Raw genomic sequence first — 20,725 nt, forward strand, 5'->3', positions numbered from 1 at the left:
AATAGCTAGCTGGAAGGACAACGTGGGGAAAAAAAAAAAAAATCCTCCCACGAATTACTTCCCCCTCTAAAATATTTTATTTAAAGATGATAAAATGGGTGGTTGGGATTTTTTTAAATCCATTTTAGAATACTTTGTGGATGTGCCTTCCATTGTGGGTCAGCAAAAAAGGAAAGGTTATTTATGCAACCCCCTTTTGGGGTTTTTTCCATATATATATATATATATATATATATATATATATTTTTACGTTTGTATCGCCTTACAAATTGAGATAACAGGTGATCCTGCAAAAGTTGGCCACCATTTTCAGGTTATGCAAGTCGTCACATGAGAACTGAGGTCATCATAATGGTTTCGCATTGCACCGCGCCCATATGCCTTCAATTTTTCCTTTTGCCACCCACTTCGCATGCAGATGTATGCATCTTAACTGTTGGGGGTATTCCCCCACTGCGCAGCGGTCCCTATTTGCATGTCAGCAATAGCAACGGGGAGAGCGTTTTGTATGGCATGACCGAAACGGTGCTGATACAACGGGAAGATTCCTTCATTTGGACTTTTTTCCTCTACAATTTGGGTGTATCGAGGAGAAAAACCAAAGAGGGAGCACCCAATGGGTTAATTAAACATATGTATGCCTCGCGTATGCAACCTTATACTACGCCCGTTCTGCTACTAATCTGCTCTCTCCTGAAAATTTCAGGAAGCACGGATTTTTTTAAAAATTAATGGAAGGGAAAAAAAAAAAAAAAGGAAAAGTCCAAACGGTGTAATCACCGCACACGGTTAAAGCGAACTTTCGTTTAAAAAGAAGTTAAGCGATATTTATGCAGAACAAATAACTTTACAGTTCACCCAAAGCAATGTCAATATTAACAGTGGAGCGCACATCATGCTGGGCCCCCGTCCAAGGAAGCTCCTACAAACCGGAATGTAGTTGCCAGGCCCAGTCAATCGTTAAAGCTCTTCACATGAATTGCACCGATCAAATAAACGGTCAAACATATAAAAGTCAAATTGACCACAAACCATAGGGCCCCACAAAACTTGGAGTTACATTTGGTCAGTTCTGCATATTTATACGAATCGGACTCAGGCACAGTTCTCGTAATTAAGTCTTCCACTATGTCTACCATGCTATATATTTGGTTGAGGACGCCTATGAAAGTCATGATTATTTTTAGGGGCCAGTACTGCACATCTTCCTTAAAATGCACACACAAAACCCAAACAGAAATGGTAAGCGCTAAGAAGAGGACGCAAAGAAGCCTTAAGAAAAAATTATTCGCATAAAAAATTAACACTATAAGGAGTAGGAAACATAAGAAGGCAGTGGATGTGATCAACGTCCATTTGTTTATGTAGGCCATCAAAATAAAAAACATCCCGTAGAAACAGGAGCCAATGTAGCCAGCGGGTAGAATTAGGAATTGGTTTCCTCCAATTGTGTTTGTGCATCCTCCATGATTTCTGTTCACCTCTGCATTTGCCGACAAAGGGCGAAGAAAAAAAAAAAAAAAAAAAATGAAATTCGCATGAAGCGGTACAAAAATGTTACATAAGTGGTCCAAAAAAAAAGGTAACCACAGAATGGTATGCTTTAAGAAAGTGTTCACTTCACATACACACAAACACACAAAGATATATGTACAACGGGGTGGTGTTTTCCCGGACGAGCGAGCTTAGCCGCGCAACCAAGCCGAATGCATAGGTTAATTTTTTTTTTTCATTTCTTCCTTTCAAACGAACCTATGCTCTTCACTCGCCCCCCCGTCAACCAACAGGCCGACGCATGCGAAAACTCGTGCAAAAAAACGGTCAGCAGTTTGAAGGGCTCCAAAATTTTGCACTTCCAAAACAGGGCGTTTATCAGCACGCACGCGGAAATGCTGACGAAGGTGATGTTTTGGTTTCGCTCGCAGCAGGTCTGCAGGGTGAAGTCGAAATGCATTGTGCCGTCCGGTGGGATAATTTCGTTGTGACTGCTTCGGTTGGATGGCTTTGGTCGGGATGCCGTCTTATGGGATGCGTTCTCCTGCGCTGCTCGCCAAGCCCCCTTGACAAAACTCACAGTCAGCAAATTGGAAAAATGTTAAATCTTCATTTTTCGCTCTTTAAAAAGGAAAATTCGTCTTACTCATCGCCATGCGTCAAGCATTGCGGATACAAATGTATGAATAGGACAGGTAAAAAAGGAAAAAAAAAAAAAAAAAAAAAATAGCCATTTTACATATGGCTAGTCAATAAATCCGCAGATTAGTAAACCTTTGGTGAGTGAACAAATCGGCTGTTAACCCCACTGTTTTTTTTTTTTTTTTTTTTTTTTTTTTTTTTGTATGTATGAAGCACAGTACAATGTGGCGAAGTTCCTCAGTTCACTTGTGTGCACACGGATGGGCAAGCATTGTGCGTTTTTTTGCCTTTGCATGTTCTGAAAAGTTGTATACGTGTTTTTCTGCGAATTGCATCAATTTTTAGCTTTTCCTCCCTACGCGTCATCTTTTACCGAGCACCTTCCACCGATCGTAGCACAGCGCGCACCTTTCACTCCGCCTTCCTCTTTTGGGGCAGCAAATTAAGCAGCTTGAGCGTTTCCTCGGACAAGCCGATATTTTCAATGATGCTTTTCTTCTCCTCCTTTTTCCGCACAGACATATTGCTGGGATCCTCTTCATCCCTATGTTGTGGGAGCCCCCTTTCATCGCCCTTCATCATCACGTGGGCGAGGCTGTTTTCTTCCCCAACAGTGTGTATACCTCCCCCTCCAGGGGTATCTTCTCCTCCTCCGGTCTCCTCCTTTTTGAATGCCAAAAGGTCATTTGCCTTGGAATTGTAGGTGGAGCTGTACACTGGTCTCCTCCCCGCGTGGAAATAATTCTCTTCATCCTGTTCTCTCAATTTAGACAAATTTATTCTAACATGTGAGGTTTCTAGCAGATCCTTAACTACACTATTATTAATGGATAGGTTACTCGTTTCGCTTAACTTCCGTCCCAGTTCTCCATCATTTTCGCTTTCTTCCACTTCCAACGTTTGAACAAAGTAACTTGGCAAGTCGCTCTTCAGCTCAGGCATAGCAATATTATGGTCCTGAATCTTCCTCACAATATTATTTATTTTGTATTCATTAATCAGGTGTAGGGTTATTAAATTCTCGATGATAAAAAGCAAAGGAACGTCCATTCTGTACTTGTCATTAAGCTCCTTAATATTCTGCAGCATGTTTTGCAACTCCTTCTGGTACTGCTGAAAATTTTCTATGTTCTTTTTGTCTATTTTGCTTATGACATTTGTTTCCAGCGTGCTTTTGTAATCCTCATTTTCGCTGATGCTGAATTTTTTTTTGCAGTTTTGATACACACAGGGGTAGTTAAGCAATTCGAACACGTCCTTTATTTCGATCTTCACATTTTTAATAAAATTTGATAGCGACTCGAAGAATGACTTGATGAAAAAGTTGCTTTCGTTTTCGATGCCCTTTAAGGAGGAATTCATTTTTTACCAGACGAACGGGCAAAATTAAGGAGTGTACATTGTGCCCATCAGCCAAAAGGTCAACTCGGTCAGGTCTCACCAAACGTTCAACACTGTGTGTGTTTGTGTGTCTTTTCCACACCTGGGTTGCGATGCCTTATCTGTTATGAACGATTCGCCTTAAACGACCAGCCTTCTTTGGAACAGTCTTTGCTTGCTTCTTTCCAGTTCGGCAAATCGATTCGCACATTTAGGGGGAAGCTCCTCCTCACATGCACGTCTGTGAAGGTGGAAAAAGGCTGCTACTTGGGGAGGCGACTGCACAGCACAAAATCGTTTTACCAATTCATTCATTTATTTGTTTGTTTGTTTATTTGTTCGTTTATTTGTTCTTTTTTTTTTTTTTTTTTTTTTTTTAATTTTTCCTACCAACCCGTTTGGTATTTTTTTTTTTTTCCCCGCTTTTTTCAAAAAAGGTGCAAATATAAGTCGAGTTACATTTCGCATGCGGAAGAACAACCTTCACGAAGGCGCACTTTCGCTATTATCCAGGTAAAGCCGCAATGATGAAGTGCTCTCCACTTGTAGTAAGCACAAGCTTCCCGGCAGGGCAGCAGAGTTTTGTTTGTTTACTTTCACTAATGATTACAAAACATTCCAAGTGAAGAGCATTTTTTTTTTTTTTTTTCCGTAACGCTAGTATATATACATTAATTTGCTGACCATACTGGAGAAGTGTGCCTTGCTTCTCTTTCCGGTTCGAATTATATAACTTCGACTTTGTGCTACTCTATACCAGCCCGTTTTCACTCCCCAGTTTATCAAACGCAGGTGATTAGCAACGGGGGTGTACAGACGCATGGGTGTGCCGGCATATTGGCTCACCCAGTTTAGGGACCCCAACAGAACGAGGCTACCTGTGTCGATGTGGCACCCATTCTGACGCACCCCAAGGAACCATGCTGCACCTGAACAGCTCGTGCATATCGGATATTGAGCACATCGAGCGAGCCCTGAAGAGGAAAGATTACGAAGGAATAAAGACAAGTGCAGAGATAAAAAGTGTATTTGAAAATCTGGGGGAAGCATTTAAAAACTTTAGTGATTCTCTGAAGAAAATTCACTCTGATGGAAATACCATCATTGCAAATATAAAGAAGAGACACAAGGAAGAGGGCGAATCCGATCGAGTCTACTTGGCCGATTGCTTTGTCAATGTCGTTACCCTTGTGCGTAATTTGTACGAAGAAAATTTATCCATCAGTGAGAAGATAAAGAAGGACATAGTTGTAGAGTTGGAAAAGGAAGAAACGGACAGGGTTCAAGAAATAAGTTCCATTTATAAAGAGGAGGATGCGGGATCAACTACAGTGAATGGAAATCGAGTTGGAGAAACTCAGGAGGACGAACTCTCTACTGCAGACAGATGGGAATGCAAAACGGACAGTGTCAGCCCACATAACCAAGACAGCCATGACAAGGGGATCATAACCCATGTGGGAAAAGCAGAAGAATTACATAAGGAGGACTACACAAATAAACACGAAGTCCTGGTAGATGGAATTCCACTCAGACAGGTAGAAATAGATTTGAAGAGGTGCCTAGAAAATGAGCACTTTGCAAAAGAGTACCTTAACAGCGCAAAGTATAAAAAGCATTTTTCAGAGCTGGACAAACTTAACATCAAGCTGGATAAAGAAATTGAGGCCTTTAAGGAAATCCTGGACAAATTTGGAAAAAATGCCAACAAGCTGCTAATAAATAAATCTAAGGAAAGAATAAATTCTATTCAAATTAGGAAGAAGGAACTTTTGGAAATCCTGTATGATAATATAAAGGAGCTCCGACATAATAAACGGAGCATGCGGTGCAGCATTCAAGACTTGGAGCAGTATGTGCAGGATAATGCATCCAGGAGGAAGAAGTGGCAGGACAGGGAGCGAAATATGGGGGGAAGCGGAAACCAAAATGGGGGTGCCACGGACGAGGCAATTCCCCCACAAAACCTATCAGATCAGAAGAAAAAAAAAAAAACACCGAAAAGACTCAACCTTGAAAAATTCGAAATTAGGGAAAAACACAGAATCGAAAAAATATACACCAGCGTAAGGGGGTTCATAAAAATTCTCGCAGTGGAGCATATCCACATGAACAGCGTACTCCACAAAGGGGCATGCCAAATTAGTTCATACGATTCGCTCATTGATTATCAAATGTGGTTAAGTATTGTCCTAAGAAAGAATGTAGACATAGCAGACTTGCAACAGAAAATACCAAAAAATGACGTACTGACTGAGGAGGAACAATTTAGGCTGATGCCACATCGGGGGGATTCCCCGGCTGGGGATGTGCAGCACATATCTGAGAAGAAGAGAAAAATGAAGGAGCAGAATTTTCGGAGCGGGGAATTGATTTGCAGTGAGAAGAGCTCACCTGGGGGTGAAGCGGAAATGAAGAAACAGGAAGAAGTGCAACACGGAAGCGAAGCGGAAATGAAGAAACAGAAAGACTTGCAACACGTAGGTGAAGAGCAAAGGGAGCAAACCGAAGACGCTCCACGTGGAGGCGATCGAGCTGCTTCTCCAAGGGATGGTCAATTCCCCGAACAGTTTTACATTCCCGTGATAATAGAAAAGAGTATTTACAGATCGGAGGAGAATAGCGTGCCGAGTGGGAAGGAAGCCAAGGGGACGAGAAAAACCCGACAAACAAAGCTAAACCAATCCGTAGGTGAAAAAAATGATGAAGCATGTTTAACCGGTAAGTCACCCCCAAGGGAGGAAAAAGATATTTTCTCCTTCCTAACAAACAGACAAAAGGAATTCGAAAAATACATGCTACAATTCAATAGAGTAGACATTCTATCGACAATGCTGAGTAGGAATAAGGAAAAACGAAGGTGGTATGATCAGGATTTCTTTCAAAGTTATTTCTTCGAAGAGGGACATCCCTTTTACCCATTTAAAATACCACCCACTATTAACCACTTTTCAATATTCGAAAAATGGCACATAACTTCTTCTTCACAAAGGGTTCCCCTCTTTGAAGACGAACAAATGAGCGAATACGAATATAAATTGATAGCATACGAATCGCTCCTCCTAGTGTATTACTCCCTGTCGACCCAACTGAATGGTTACTTCCTCTTCGACATGTCTAAAAGGGACAAACTCAACAAGGAGGTGTATAATGAATTCTGCCAGAGGTGTTACCCCATGTTGGAGACAATCCAAGGGGGGGAAAAACAAACTCCTACCCATGCAGAAGCGACGACGGAAGATTGGTACAATTTTACACCACCTCCTAGTAGTAACAGACGAAGCAAAATGAATGACCATTTCGAATACGTAGACCACATTTACAATGTGAAGCTGCAAAATCTGTTACTAGTAAAAAGAATAATAAGCATTTTTAGAATAAAGCTAAACCTAAATTCTAGAACGAACGATTTAATCACCCTCCTTACTATCCCTTCACACTACACAAATTGGGGCCATACCTACTCCTTCCACGTGTTAGATGTTCGCTTCAGAATAATTCGCATAATGGACAGCCTCAACTTCAACCACATACTTCACACTGACGTGGAAAAGATGAGAAAAGGAAAGGACCCCACAGGGGACGCACACATGAACCAGGAACGTAGCATCTACACATCATGGGTTAGAAGACAGCTGCAACTTCTTTACATCTCCGTCTACTTCAAATTTTGTACCTTCGTTAAGTTCGTTCCATTTTTTGACTCCCACGGGGGTGGGTACTTAAACGATTTGATAGATCAATTCGAAAATGGTGGGGAATATTTTAGCTACCTGAGTAGGGGGTCAGACGACAACCCCTTCGTCGCCTACCTACAGAATGTGCAAAAGAGGATAAAGAAGCTGCACTGGTTTGTGTTACACCAGAGGGGGACAACCAAAGGGGTAACCCCAGAGAAGCACGGAAAAACCGATAAGAACCAAACCGATCAGAGCAAAAACGAACCGGTCAACTTCATCACCTTCAAGTCGCTACGAACGGACGAGCAAATCATCTTTCTATGCAATCTTCTTCTAAAAAATTTAATAAAATCCTTTCGCTTAATTTATTTGCTAAAATCACTTGTGAGGGAGAACAAGTGGAACACCGGCATATGCGATGAAAAAAAAAAATTGGCCAACTTGGTTAAGTACTTTACCAAAATAGAGTATTACGATTACGAGGTGAGGAAGATTGTCATAGGTCTCTGTGAGGGGGGCCACCCTCTTCCACACCAGGGCGAATTACAGAGAAAATATCCCCGAGACGAACCCGAAGGAAAACACAAGGGAGAGTACTTTCCCACGTGCGATGAACAAAATGTAGACCACGATGAGTTATATGAAGCCATTTTCATGAAGGAGTTCTCCAAGTTGGTAAAGACGGGGCAAACCCCACCAAACGAATCACAACTCACCCGGAGAGAAAAAAAAATAAAAAGAAAAATATTTTACAAACTAAACGTGGAAACGATTCTCTGTTCCAGCTGGTTCATTGACAGGTCGCTGTTGCACTTCTTCCTCTATTACTACATTTCCTGCGTGATTGGCACCAGCGAAAAGACCAACATGTATGCAGACATGCCTTACCTCATGCAGGGGATCATGCTGGTCGTTTATTACCTCCAAGCGGGCAATGATTTAGCACTCAACGGAAAAACAAAAAGGTTCAACTGTGGAATAGAATCTACACCTATTCCCATATCTACCTTTATCCTCTACCTGGGCATTCATTTGTTCTATTCCTTTTTCGACAAGAATCTCTTAACGGTGTGTGCAAATGAAGACGATGGGAAGGTGAAACTTTTTCTGAATACCATGTCGGGAAATCACAACGATGAGAAAGAATCTAAATCGAGTCAGATGGAGAGCTACATCCCTTCAATGAGTCCTGCGCCCCGGAAGAGTCAAATTATTACCGTGCAGAATGCTAGCCAGTTTTGCTTTGTTGTAAAGAATTTCGAATCCATTTTATCCTGCAGAACGGTTAACGAAATGGACATGAGGAATGGAGAAAAGGGTACACCAGCTGAAGAAGCAGATGCAGATTTGGAGGAAGCCATGGACGTGCTATACGCCGATGATTCTTCCGGCGAGGAGGTTAAGGAAGAACCAAATCGTAGGATGAAATCTTCCAAAAAAAAGTTTCTCTTCTGTGCAACTGTTCCGAAGGAGCATGACCAGTTTGAAAATCCCAACTCACAAGACAACCTGTTGCAAAAAAAAAAAGTGGAAAAGAAGCAACAAAATGAATTCATCTACCTGAAGCGCTACTGCAATATTTTGCTCCACTTCAATTACAACCACCTGGAAAATCTGATCAATCCCTACGTTCCAAACGTCCTATCCCTACATGGGAAGGACGAATTATATTCCAAGGATCATTTTTTTTTCGATTGGTACATGAGGAAGGATGATTGTGTGAAGGTGCACACCGGGGGGGAGGAAACCAGTAGACATGTCCGTTTCGGCGCATCTATCAGAGGGGAAAGTAAAAGAGAGGACTCGCTTCAGGTAGAATGTCCAGGTGATCACCCAGGTGCTGACAACAGGAGAAGTTCCAACAGTACAAGCACCGTGTATAACAAGCATGACAAGCAAAACAGCCTCGTGAAAACTAATGCAGAGGTTGAAAAGTACCAGAACATAGACGCATCTACCTGTAGCACCCTCGTTATCAGGTATAGAACCGACCAAAAAACACACGCTAATTTCTCCCTCATAAATTTGTCCAGAATTGAAAAAGTAATGACAGACATCCTTCTGATGAGAATGCTTAGTTGCGATTTTAGGGACCACTTCATCCTCCTCCTTTGCAATTACAGAAAATTTATCGACATGTATTCTCTGCCATATGTGTTAGACGTATTTGTGACGCTGCACAGATTCTTCACCATTAATGGTAACAGTTCGGCGGAAAAATCGAATCGGCTCAAATATCTTCACGGGGTACGAACTAGCCCTAAGCGGCATGCACACCTGAAAAGAACACAAGAAAGCAATAGAACCCTCTTTAAGCGTTGTTGTAACGTTGTCGTTGAAGACCATTTGGATGGTAACGAATCTCATTCTAACAAGCGATGTGATGATAGTTCTCACATTTCTAGCGCCCAGGAGGTGATAAAGGGGAAGAGAGCAAAACACACTTCTCACACACATGGCACAATAAACTCCCCACACGAACTGTCCAGCTTTTTCAAATTTTTCATCTTCAACACTGTGAAGAATATTTTCTTCAACATAATGTGTATCGTCAGGGAGGATATTGAACCGAGTGAGATGCTAAAAAAAGGGGAAAATGGTCACTCTGAAAATGGTGAACCGCTGCATGGGACAACTGAGGACGTGGAAGCTGATCCGTTTCTTCACCCTCAGAAGGGTTCCCCAGAGGAAGACGCTAGTGGAAGCGATGATGATCTCGCAAATGGTTCTGCCCCCGTGGTCCAGGACCCCTTAACCAACCACTACGTAGATATAATAAACAAATACATCAACGAAGTCTTCGCAGAAATTCTATTCTTTTCGAACATATGGAAGCAGTATCTCCCACCGGAGGAGCACCCCCTCATGGTCCTCTTTGCAGCCAACAGGACGCTCTACTACGAGGTTTCAAAATTCATAGGAATAAATAAAAACAACACCGACGTTCTATTTAGTCAGTCTCTATCTATTGTTGTCTCCTTATACAATTTCAATCTGCTCATTAAGGAAATTGTACTACAAACTAATACGTACGAGATGTACCAGTGTCTGGTGAATGGGAAGCCTGTCGATGTTGGCGTTTCAATTGGAAGAACTCCCTCCTTGTCGGGAAATCAATCCAGGGGGGGCAACCCAGATGGGGGCACCTCCCCCGTAGATGAACATACGCACCGTAAGAGCTCCCCCCGGAGGAAGATGCAGAACAAAATTGCAAAGTACTACGAAACGAGGAACTCACTAAGGGGGAGCACGGAAGAAAGGCAGAACAAGCAGAAGCAACAAACGGAACAGACGGAACAGACGCAACGAAACCAAATGGGAGACACACATAACCGGTTCGTAAACCTCTCCCTCATCATCTCCAACGCAAGCGACCCATGCATGGTGAAGCTCATGTTCAAGTTGGAAAAAATATTCATCCAAATTATGGACCAAAAGTTAGAGCACAATAAAAATTTGCTCTCCATCTGTTTAGGAAATGAAAAATTAGTTCCACTGAATAGTCCTGAAATTATGTATAACGCTACATGTGTAGATATTTTTTCTATCATATGGAATATCTTGGATGTCCTGTTAGGGTATAAGTGCCCCGTCGAATGGATAATCACCCCCTTTGTGCAGTTCCTAAATGCTTTTATAAATGACTACTGTGAGAATTATAAGAAGAAGTACACGTCCTTTATTATATCCGTCATGAATCAATACGCAGATAAGTACTTTCAGGAGTTGCTGAACCTGACGGAGCAGCAGAAAATCCAGTGGGATAAATTCACCAATAGCAATATAAAAAGGAGAAACAGAAAAGAAGCAAATAAGACAGAAGACGAACCAGGGGGGGTAACTATTTTTAAGCAAAACGAATTGGACATGCTTGATCAGGAAGAGGAAGAAGAACAAGACGACCCCATCATGTACGATGAAAACATCGAAAACGAATTCAACGACGTGAATGAAATTACGAAACGAATTAAACATAAAAAAAGAAAAAAAAAACGTCCTCTACAAGCTGTTTGATTATGACGAGTTAGATGTTAATGCGATAAAAAACAAAGTGGGAGGATTGCTCGAAGATATTAATGACCTATCCGTGAAGGTCTCCCCGTTTCAGAGCAGCAGTCCATCCAAACCGGGAAGGGAACCCGCCAAGGGGGACACAGAAACAAGCGTAACCACCCAATTTAATCCCTCCAATGAACCGAATGGGGAACCCACCGGAGAGGAGAAAAAACCAGGCGCCTACATGAGCGACGATCTAGTAAACATCATAGACGAAATTAACCACCTCTTTAACAACTCAGACATGTCCACCTCCGTGGTCATCACGTGGAACCTGTTCTTCTTCCAAGAACAAGTGGCCCTCATTAGAAACAAATTTGAAAAATACATCCTGGACTACATTTCCGCCAGGACATTGAACGTAGACAAACTGAGTCACCTATTCAACAACTACGTACCCGTCGATGTAACTCTTCCCATGTTACAAAAAAACATCTACACAAAAACTATTTTAGATATACTAAACACGTCCATAAGTAACATAAGGGACACACTAAAAAATACACTCTACTTCATTTTTAAAGTTTTATCCATCCGAATTGTATGTTATGAATTCCAGAGAGAACTTTTTTTCAATCTGTATGAGGACCCATTCGAAATGAACAACGTTCAGTCCATCGTTGCCATGTTCCCAAACACAGTGGAGAAATTTATCCTCCAAATTCCAGAATCCTTTCGAAAGAGCATTCTTACCGTCTTCATCGAACTGTTCATAAAAATGTGGATTCTTATCGTAGTGGAGAAGGGATTTTCAAGCTACATTTTTACCGACAACGACATACACCTGATGAAGCGTGACAATCAGTGCATACGGAAGTACATGCAACAGAAGGGAATTGAACTAAGCCATTTGTTCCTCACCAAAAAATATGACGTCACGGAATATATCGACACCTTCTTCGATTCCCTCTATGGGGACCGCAACCTTTTTTTGAAAATTGTCTCGGAGCAGAAGGAACGCAAGCCCAAGAATATCATGTCTTCTGCGTACAACAAGGGGATGTAAGTGTCCTTTGCCCGACACGGGGGTGGCAACATGCTTCCCCACGCGGGGGAGTGGATTTAACTATGCACAGAACGAGGGAAACATGTTGAATTCCCCTCCTTTTACGTTGCCATCCATTTATATTTCCATCCATTTATGCTCTTCCTCCTACCCCCCTTCAGGGCCATAATAACTGGAATAAACCAGCACATCCAGGAGAACCTGTAGAACGTGCGAAGTAGCCCTTCCGCTCGTGCAGACTTATCTGCAGATTAATATGCATCATGCAAAGTGCTTTTTTATTTTTTTAAATGTTCTGGAAGGGGTATTCTCTTCAGCGGTAGGGTAGTCCTCTCTGGTAAGAAGATCTGCTACACCTCGAAGTCGCGATCCCAATTTTTACCCCCCACGTTCACTTTTCACCAAAAAAAAAAGGAACACCACCACCACGCCCTGTCTTCCACTTGTTAATTTTTTTTGACGCTAAATTAGCGGCGGGAAAACCACACCAAAAGGAAAACGGTATGGAAAGGAAAATATACAAAAACGTAATGGTGCAGGTAGTATATATGTGCACACATACGCTGTGGCAGAACTAGGCTTAATAGAAACAAAAAAAAAAAAGCATGCCTGTAAGTAGGGTGGAAGAACGGAGTACCGGCTCCCCAACTCATAACCAACGTAGGACATCACTTGATCGCTCTTTTTCTTTTCTCTTCCGGCGCTGCGTGAAGTTAGGAAAAAAAGAAACATGCACAGTATGGGACATACTTTCTAAATTACCACTCCACACGGAGGGAGAAGGCACCCATGCGATGGGGCCACATTCACGTCTTCATTCATCACTCATCATGCAAGTGTAAATACGTTAAAAGCAACATGTAAAAAGGAAAAAAAGTGTGAAAAATACCTGAGGGGTTTCCACCCTTGTAAAAGGACTGCATCAGGGAAATGCTCCTCTCCGTGCATCCTCCGCTTTTGATGTAATTCACATTTATGTCCTGGTACCTGCAAAAGTGAACGACATAAAAAGGGGGTATTCATAGTTAGGCAAATAGAATTCCATGATTTGCAGCTGCTTTCGCCCTTTTCGTCTTTTCCCCTTTTTTGGTTACGTTTTGTGCAAGGAAAGGACTGATCCGCATCCCCCGAAGCGCTCGTTAAGGCAGCAGAAGTAAATGTTCTTTATGCCTGGCATGTTCGTACAGGAAGAAAAAAAAAAGGTGAAGATAAGCCAAGTGGGAAAAGGTATTGAGTGGGGGGCGGCGCTACAGTAGTCAGACCGACTGGAAAAAGCAGCGCCAGGTCTAAACAGCACGGCTACCCCCTAAATGTATTCGCAAAAAAAAGACGTGCCTTAAAAGACGCGCCTAAACTGACGCGGTTGGCTGCATTACCCATAAGCTTCAACGCATAAACGCACATGATACACGGCTCACACGTCACAACGATGCAGCATTTTCGAAGATTTTCTAACTTTTGCTTTATTTCGTTCTTTTTCTCTTCACTTAATTGGTCAGTAGTACTTCCCGTGGGTTCTTCCCTAAGCACCAAGTCGTCTTCTACCCCAGATGGAGGGTTAGCTAATTTATCCCTCTTCCACATATCCAGTTGGGAAAAATATCTGGCAAGAGATCTCTCTACTCCGTTTTCACAATTGTTAAAGCATTTTATTAGGTTCCTATTTTTCATGCCCTCGTAATCCTCACCATAGAGGTACTTATCTATCGTTATGAGCTCACAGTGTCTGCTTCCATTCTTCGATTCATTCGTGTGGTTGTACGAGCTGGACACAATTTCCCTTTTTTCGTTTATCAGGAGGCAAAATATGGGCATTTCCTTCAGCTCCACGTGCAGACTCTTTTCCGCCTTGGGGAGAGGAACAAACGGGAAAAAAACGTCTACATGTTTACGTGCTGGCATTGTGGACGCGTCACGAATGCATAACAAATTCATCGCGAACGCACTTCAAACGCTCATTGGATGCTCCCTCCCTTAACTTGACTTACCTCCTCCAATGCGATATTTAAAAAGTGAACGGCATCCTCTTCGCTGAGCACAACCATCTTCTTCAATGTGCAAAACCGGGATAGCCGCTTTGCCCCTCTTTCAATTTGACCCCCTCTGAGGCATCACCGGGGAGGTAACCTCACCCAATCGCTTATAGTTAAAAAAAAGAAAAAACAGATCGGGCGAAGAATACACCACTCAATAGATCCATTCTCATCTGCAATTTCCGTTTCGTCATTAATGTACATTTTAATGGCCATGCGTATAATCTAGCAGATGCACTGCGATGCTCCACCCAATGGCAAATGGCTCCCTTTTTTTACACCAAAAGGGCACCCAAGGGGGAAAAACAAAAGCAGTAAAAGCAGTAAACGACCATGTGGTCAGGCTAATACAGAAAGCATAACGTCGCAGCTGTGTGGCACAATCACCATGGGATAGACCGGTTTGGCTATGGGAATGTTCTCATATCATTACATAATTGATGGAGCACGCAGGCCGACAGCTGCACACGTGGATTGGAAAAAAAAAAAAAAAAAAAAAAAAAAAAAGCGAAAGTGCTAATTTAGTAAGAACAAATGAAGTTTAAACAAATAATAACGCTGCTTTTTTTTTTTTCCTTTCCTATCCTTTTGGGCCAAAAAAATTAGCCTTCCAATTTTTTAGAACAAACAAAATGTGCGCCCTCGTATTTCCACCTCGGGGAATGGGGCATTGTACAAATGGACATAAAAATGGGAAGCACAACGAATAGGCAATACAAAAAGGGAGGGAACGGAAAAAGAAGAAAGAGGAGGCCTGCTGGATATTTTAATTCGTAAGTGTGTCGGTGGGAAGTGGTACAAAGCGTTGCCCCGTTGACATGTTGCCACGCTGTAATTACGCCGCCGTTACTTCCCTCCCTACCCATCGAAGAAGGAGTGGATGTCCACGTGCAGCTTCTGCTCGGCCTCCAGCCGAATGCGTTCCAGCCGCCTCGCTATCACGTCGAAGAGCGGCCGCTTGGTAAAGTCGTACTCCAACATGCTCTTCAGCAATTCGGACAACTCCAAGGGAAGGTCCCTGGGAATGGGAAGGACCAACTCCCCAGAAGAAATTTTGCAAAAACTTTCTGAAGCAGACATTCCATCGTATGCAATCTTTCTTGTTAAGGCTTCCCATAAACTAACCCCAAAAGACCACACATCGGATTCTTTAAAAAAACCTTCCCCTTTTAAAACCTCCGGGGCTGCATAAAATATGTTTCCATACATGGCATATGCAGTAGGGCTATCATTTAAAGAAAAATGAGTCGACAATCCAAAGTCGGAAATGACGGCATCCTGATTACCGTCCAGCAAAATATTTGAAAGTTTTAGGTCCCTGTGGAAAAAATGTTTTGAGTGCACGTTGTGCATTCCTTCTGCCACTTGTTGAAATATTTTTACAATTTGGGGTCTTGACAGATAACGCGTGTATGCACTGTTCTTTTTCTTCTCATCCATGTATATGTACTTTTCCAGGCTTCCCCCAGAACAGTACTGTAAAATGAGGGACTCTTCCCCCTCTCTTAGACTACACACTCCTAGTAATTTTATCACATAACTGCACTCCTGTAGAGAGTAGAGAATCTTCGCTTCGTAATTGCGGTACTTCACTGGGGTGGGGAAATATCTGAAAATTTCCAAGTTGGCCATTTTTTTTATTTTCTTATTTCTCTGTAGTGTGTAGGAGGTGCTATTAGCATTGGGGGCGTCTCCTTCATTGCCTTTCTTCTGCGTGGCCAATCCATAGGGGGAATGTTCCTTCGGGGAGTGCTCCTTTGGGGAGTCTTCCCTGTGTAGGTCTTCCCCTTCGGTTGATCCTCCTCCACTATCACACCGCACCCGTTGGGTAGACTGCATAACCCCCATGTGGTTACCACCAGGATGATTTGCTGCCTCCCCCGTGTCCATTCCCCCCTCCGTTGAAGGTAGTAGTGGTTTGTCACTAAAGTGTTGTTCACCGAATGTGCTTAAACTGGGGGTTATTTTCGGGAAAATATATTTGTGACTCGACCGAGGCGTGGAAATATAACTCTCGCAATAGCTCTCTTCACTCATATCCTTCGGGTTGTACAAAAACAATTTACACGCCACGTACTTTCCTCTATATCTTGCCCTAAAAACCTGCGCATAACTCCCCCCCCCAACTTTGTTCAGTATCATAATATCACTATTGCAAATCGTCTGTATTTCATTAAATGAGAATTTTCTATTCGTGTTAAAATTTAAAGATAGAGGATCCGCACTATCCATAGAATTTACTAAAAATCGAAAAACAGACAAGACGAATTTTCTAACATAAGAATTATTTATGTTCAGTCTTTTCAATTCCTTGTCTGTCAGTTTAAGAATGTGGTACCCCCTTATCTTGTGAATCTTAAACAAATAGGCTTCCTTCTTTAATCCTATCATTTTTAAAAAATTATATAGCATATTCACGGACCATTTATTATAATCTGATGCCCTCAATTTCACGTCCTGATTTATTAAATTGAATTTGTCATCGTTTGAAGTTAAGTAATCGTCTATGAAGAGGAAACAATTCTTCTGTCTATCGTCATGCGTTTCTGGGAAGGTCGCTCCTCGGAGGCGCCTTCTTATGTATGCCTTATCGGGGTGGCCAAAATGCACCTCCTCCTTCTTCTCATCGTGTTCCTTTTTCACATCCTGCTCCTTCTTCTCATCCTGTTCCTTTTTCACGTTTTCTTCCTTCTCCTCTGTGTTACACTTGGGGGGGTCTCCCTCGAAGGTTGTTCTCACACTTGACACGTCACCTTCGCCTGGATCCCGCATGGCCTCCCTCCATTGATCCTTTCCCCCCCCACCTTCATACTCCTGCTTCTCTATGAACTCCTCGAACGTCCTAATTTCGTTATTTTTTATCACAAAATTGTCATTGTTGATATTATCGCATAACAAATTTCTGTACTCGTCGGTTATAACAATGTTCAGCTTGTTCTGCCCATTCGACTCTGCCTCTGCCTCCCCCTCGTCTGACGAATCGTTCGTGAAGTGCGCGCTCCGCTCAGCCTCCTCCCCCGTCATAGGCACATCAGCTCTCTCCACATCTTTGTTAGTCTTCCCATCCGTGTACTTATTCGTATCCTCCCTGTAAGCATCGACGCTTCCTTCAATAGCAGCCTCCCCCTTCTCCTCATCGTTCGCAAAATGAGTCCCCTCATCATCTTCCTTCACCGAATGAATTCCCTTCACATCATTGTTGTTCTCTAGCTGCAAAATTGTCAATCCATTGTTCTTCATGTCGCCAACGTCAAACTCTTTCTGGTGCACTACTTCCGCACCGCGCTCCGAGAACACAGTGACTGACTGAGTGCAGCTCCTCGTAGTAGCGTTTTCCACTGAGGGAGTTCCCTCATTTTCATTCTCCTCATTTTGGTTACTTTCCCCATGTGGGTCATTTCCGGAGGAGCCCGATTCCTCATCCGTATCGAACGACGTCACGATGATGCTCATTGGGCTGGAGCAATGCATGGTCGTTTTCTGTTCCCTCCTCTTCCTGGAGGAGGCTGGTTTATCATTCTTCAGGAAGGAGTTCCTATTTAGAATAATATTATTTTTTATCAGATGCATCATGGGTGGCTTCAGATAATTGATGGACCTCGCAGGGGTTGTCTTATGTTTACTGTTTCTTCTAATGTAGCTAGAAACGACGGCTAAATTTTTGGCCTTCCCTCCTTGTTCCTTTTTTTGGGGAGAACACTCACTCTCCTTTATACTGTTCAGCAGATTATTCATGAGAACATTTTCTTTGTGCAATTTAGTACTGTTAGGCGTGGTAAAGACACCGGGTGTCCTCCTAAAATCGGATAAGCCTGTGTAGTTACTTATCGTTGGAAATTTTTGCGGACAGTACAGGTTCAGTTCTGCCTTCTCCATGTAGCTTTTATTTTCACACACTGTTCCAACATTTTCTTCACATGTTAATCCATCATTCTTCCCCTTAATATCTACCTCCATGCTGTCGTTATTTTCCAATTTTGGGGCGCCATTTTGGCTAGCTCCCAATTCGTCACTTTTTACAGATTCTAGATTCTCACATCTGTTCTGTACAATGAAATTATCGCTGTCGCTCATGATGACAACAGATTTAATACTCAGAGGACTCCTGAACCCAATCTCCGTCGAATATTCATTGTACTTAATAAAGTACCCAATCGCATTGTTCATTTTATATTCCCCTTCAAATATGACTCGATCGTTATATATTAGCATACCCCATCCATTTCGGACGTTGTTTATCGTTTCCCCAATGTAGTGGTACTTCCTTCCCTTTTCCTTCTCTGATGTATTTACAGATACGCTGGACACAGACGAATAAGAATCGAACATTTTGTTTCGTTCCCCAGACCAGTTGGAAGTTCCCTTATTTCTGTTCCCTTCATATGTGTTGCAGCTATCATAATTATATGCCTCGTTGGACCAACTGGAGACCTTTTCTTCCACCTCACATTTCTTAGTATAGCTCTGCTCATCGCAGCGCTTACTATTGTTACTGTCAGTGGAAAACTCTGATTTAAAATGTGTTGTACTTTGCTTGTTTTCTCTTCTTCCACTGTATGTAGAAGATCCCTTTACTGATGACCCCCTTGGGTTAACCTCCCCTGGGATGAATTCCCCCACGGGACAACCTTCTCCCGATGTAGACTCCCGCACAGTTGCATTTTCTTTTCTAGAGAAGGACGAATTAAACCTATTTATCTTCTTATCATCACAATATTCTTTGCTCCTTATAGAATCGTCATACGCATAATACATGTTTGATATTCTGTTCCCCGTGTAGGTATGGTACAGAAACTCTGGGTTCTCATTTTCGATCAGTTCGATGTCTATTCCTCCCGTGTCGTGAACCACTAGACTCTTCACGTTCTTCTTCAGGAAGACATCCGAAATGACGTCACTGTTTACAAGTTTTGCCCTCTTGGCGGTTTTCCCCTCACTTCGGTTCTGTTCCATACTCTTGGTACCTTCCCTGGGCACCCCCCCACTGCGGTATTCACCGGTTCTATATTCACCGGTTCGATATTCATCACTGCTCATCTCTCCAGATTCTCCATCCGTTTGTGATTCCTCCGAGCTAGTGGCGCTCCTCTTGCTCCCATATGTGTACCTTCTGCGCCCACCAGATCTACCCCCGTCCGTATTTTCATCCAAATCGCCCTTCCGATACGTAACGCTGTTTCTACTCATTCCGCTACCACATCGACTGTCCCCTTTGGCCAAATGGGGAAGTTTAACATTCTTCGATTTGTTTGAATGTCTCGAAGAAGTCTTTTTTTTTTCCTCCTCATCTTCCTCACTTTGTTTATCCTCCCCACTGTAAATCACATTCCTCGATAAACTCTTAAATATGCTGTTAAAAAAAGACGGGTAAAATTGGGAACTTCCTTGCTCACTGATATTTTTAGGTGGCTCGGTCTTAAACCTCCTTTTATTCCTTGCATACTTCTCACGATACAGCTCCTCATATTTGTTCTCGTTAAAATTGTTATTCACGTTTAGTCTCTCATCTAAATTCCGTATGTTATCATAAAATAATTTGTCCGAATTCCAAAACAGTTTTCTCGACACCCCCGGGGAGAGCTCATTCATTGCTTCCACACAAGGGGGCAAAGTGAACGGGAGTGTGTTCGCTGGCCTCCTCTACCAGCTAAGCAGGTTCGTACGTCCTACTGCGTATTACTGCGTATGTCTCTTTCACGTGGATACTGATCCCTCTACAGATGCGCGCCGCAGTCCGCTCTTCGCTTGCAAGGAAGATTTCCCTCGTCCCTTCCGCCAACAAGATGCAAAAAAAAAGTTCCCTTCAATGTTCACAAACAAATGGATACTACATATACACACACTTCGTTTTATTCCAACCCCTACTTATGCTCATATTTAAAGCAAACAAGGGGTGTGTAATAAATTAACGAGGTGAAGCAAAACACATGTATGTTTGTGCGATGCCTGCGGTATATCACCGCTTACATAACAAAACGATACCATGCATAATGAAAAAAAAGTATCGAAATATCTGATCAAATAAAAAAGGATGGTGGCTCAATTTTTCTTGTCCCGAAATAGTAAAAACTTCGCAGAAAACGCGAAAGAATGTTGGAAACTTTTTGTAACAAAAAAAAAAAAAAAAAAAAAAAAAAAAAATACACCGTATTATCATCATTTGGGAAAATGCGCTTTCGCTCATCACATTTTTTTTTTTTTGCATCCCCCCAAATATGTTTAAATCGTCCAGTTATTCCTTCGCATATCTAGTGGAAATCCCACCCTCCATAGTTATTTTTTTCATTTTGTGACTTTCAAATTTCCCTTTTTTCCTTTTTTTCTGATTTGTCCACCCGCGTCCTCCCCTACGCGCTGCTGTAATTTTTTTGCAAAGTCCAAAATGAGCGAAATAATTTTATTCTCATATATTTCGCGAAAGATACGTCCAAATG

The 20,725-nt window shown here is 42.3% G+C and overlaps 5 protein-coding genes across 5 annotated transcripts; 1 reads left to right on the forward strand and 4 right to left on the reverse strand.

Moving 5' to 3' along the window:
• Positions 1–956: 956 nt before the first annotated feature.
• PCOAH_00040900 (Uncharacterized protein) lies at positions 957–2,068 on the reverse strand (the record flags this gene model as incomplete). The annotated part of the gene is made up of 2 exons (XM_020060878.1): positions 957–1,483; positions 1,753–2,068. Coding segments are annotated over 2 exons (843 nt in total), but the record flags the coding sequence as incomplete, so codon positions are not given.
• Positions 2,069–2,547: 479 nt separating this feature from the next.
• On the reverse strand, positions 2,548–3,498 carry PCOAH_00040910 (Uncharacterized protein; the record flags this gene model as incomplete). The annotated part of the gene is made up of 1 exon (XM_020060879.1): positions 2,548–3,498. The coding sequence occupies one exon, from the start codon at positions 3,496–3,498 to the stop codon at positions 2,548–2,550; it is 951 nt and encodes a 316-aa protein (XP_019916220.1).
• Positions 3,499–4,436: 938 nt separating this feature from the next.
• Positions 4,437–12,465, forward strand: PCOAH_00040920 (Uncharacterized protein; the record flags this gene model as incomplete). The annotated part of the gene is made up of 3 exons (XM_020060880.1): positions 4,437–11,141; positions 11,203–12,254; positions 12,420–12,465. The coding sequence occupies 3 exons, from the start codon at positions 4,437–4,439 to the stop codon at positions 12,463–12,465; spliced, it is 7,803 nt and encodes a 2,600-aa protein (XP_019916978.1).
• A 461-nt stretch (positions 12,466–12,926) lies between these two features.
• PCOAH_00040930 (Cytidine and deoxycytidylate deaminase family) lies at positions 12,927–14,359 on the reverse strand (the record flags this gene model as incomplete). The annotated part of the gene is made up of 5 exons (XM_020060881.1): positions 12,927–12,961; positions 13,148–13,245; positions 13,353–13,428; positions 13,635–14,106; positions 14,247–14,359. The coding sequence occupies 5 exons, from the start codon at positions 14,301–14,303 to the stop codon at positions 12,927–12,929; spliced, it is 738 nt and encodes a 245-aa protein (XP_019916686.1).
• Positions 14,360–15,149: 790 nt separating this feature from the next.
• PCOAH_00040940 (Sexual stage-specific protein kinase) lies at positions 15,150–19,880 on the reverse strand (the record flags this gene model as incomplete). The annotated part of the gene is made up of 1 exon (XM_020060882.1): positions 15,150–19,880. The coding sequence occupies one exon, from the start codon at positions 19,878–19,880 to the stop codon at positions 15,150–15,152; it is 4,731 nt and encodes a 1,576-aa protein (XP_019916636.1).
• Positions 19,881–20,725: the final 845 nt, after the last annotated feature.

The sequence above is a fragment of the Plasmodium coatneyi genome, chromosome 12 (assembly GCF_001680005.1).
Source record: "Plasmodium coatneyi strain Hackeri chromosome 12, complete sequence".
NCBI lineage: Eukaryota > Apicomplexa > Aconoidasida > Haemosporida > Plasmodiidae > Plasmodium > Plasmodium coatneyi.